Source organism: Aplysia californica, unplaced genomic scaffold (genome assembly GCF_000002075.1).
Source record: "Aplysia californica isolate F4 #8 unplaced genomic scaffold, AplCal3.0 scaffold00441, whole genome shotgun sequence".
Taxonomy (NCBI): Eukaryota; Metazoa; Mollusca; class Gastropoda; order Aplysiida; family Aplysiidae; genus Aplysia; species Aplysia californica.
This window is the reverse complement of record NW_004797711.1, coordinates 545,940-547,075: the sequence shown is the minus strand read 5'-3', so window position 1 is coordinate 547,075 and position 1,136 is coordinate 545,940. Positions and strand designations below refer to the sequence as shown.

The following is a 1,136-nucleotide window of genomic DNA, read 5'->3' as shown; positions in this document are numbered from 1 at the left end:
GTTACTCTCTTGTAACGCCTCTAATCTTCTGGCGCTCATATGACCTTATGCAGTTGCGAGCGCCGTAAAACCTCTACTAAAACAAAACAAAAACCCACCAAAAATGACTAAAATTAAATTAAAAAACAAAAACTAAACAAAAAACAAACAGATTAACAACACGAGCCGTGACGCGTGACAGTAAGGGGTGTGCCGGGTCACAAAGTTACGCCAGGTCTGTGTACTCTGTCAATACACTGTATGTATGTACCTGTGTCCAGATAACTGTGGACCCCGCCGCCTGTTTATTACGCTGATTGTTCCCGACTTTTTGGAACACAGTCGAACCTGGGTGGTTGGTGGGTGCTCTGGTATGCTTTGCGCCTTCTTTCTTATCAAATTAATATCTATCATCCATATTATGCCCCCTCCTTTTTTTGTGTGTATGTTACTCTCTTGTAACACCTGTGATCTTTGGGACTTATTTGACCTTATTGTGTTGCAAGTGCCGGAAAACAACTCTTACTAAAACTAAAAACAAGCAAACAACCGATCTCGTGTGTCTGTCTGTGTGTCCCCAGAAAAGGCGTATGACATAACGTGCGTAAACCTCCGCTTCTGTCATAATCTATGGGTGCTCTGGTGTGGTTTACTTCTTCTTTCCTATCAAACATCTATCGCCCTTATCTCCCCTCCTTCTTTTTTCTGTTTGTTACTCTCTTGTAACACCTCTAATCTTCTGGCGCTCATATGACCTTATGCAGTTGAGAGCGCCGTAACACCTCTACTAAAACAAAAAAACAAACAATCATAACCTATGTCTGTGTGTGTGTGTGTCCCCAGAGAAGGCGTATGACATCACCTAGGTAAACCTCCGCTTGTCTCATAACCTGTGTCTGTCTGTGTGTCCCCAGAGAAGGCGTATGACATCACATACGTAAACCTCCGCTTCTACTCCCCCCGCCCGGAGAGTTTCGCCATCTACAAGAGGTCGACGGAGGATGCGCCATGGGTACCCTACCAGTTCTACAGGTGAGTTGTCTGTGTGTGTGTGTGCGTGTGTGCGCGCGTGTGTGTGTGTGTGCGTGTGTGCGCGCGTGTGTGTGTGTGTGTGTGTGTGTGTGTGTGTGTGTATGTGTGTGTGTGTGTGTGTGTGC

The 1,136-nt window shown here is 45.8% G+C and overlaps 1 protein-coding gene across 1 annotated transcript in view; it reads left to right on the top strand.

Annotated features, from left to right (window-relative positions):
* Positions 1-868: 868 nt before the first annotated feature.
* The window catches only part of LOC101855278 (laminin subunit gamma-1), a gene marked incomplete at both ends in the record, with an annotated part of 30,402 nt that continues 30,134 nt past the window's right edge, over positions 869-1,136 (top strand). Inside the window, 1 exon segment of the mRNA XM_013086158.1 lies at positions 869-1,011. Within this exon segment, the coding sequence (XP_012941612.1) occupies positions 869-1,011 (143 nt within the window).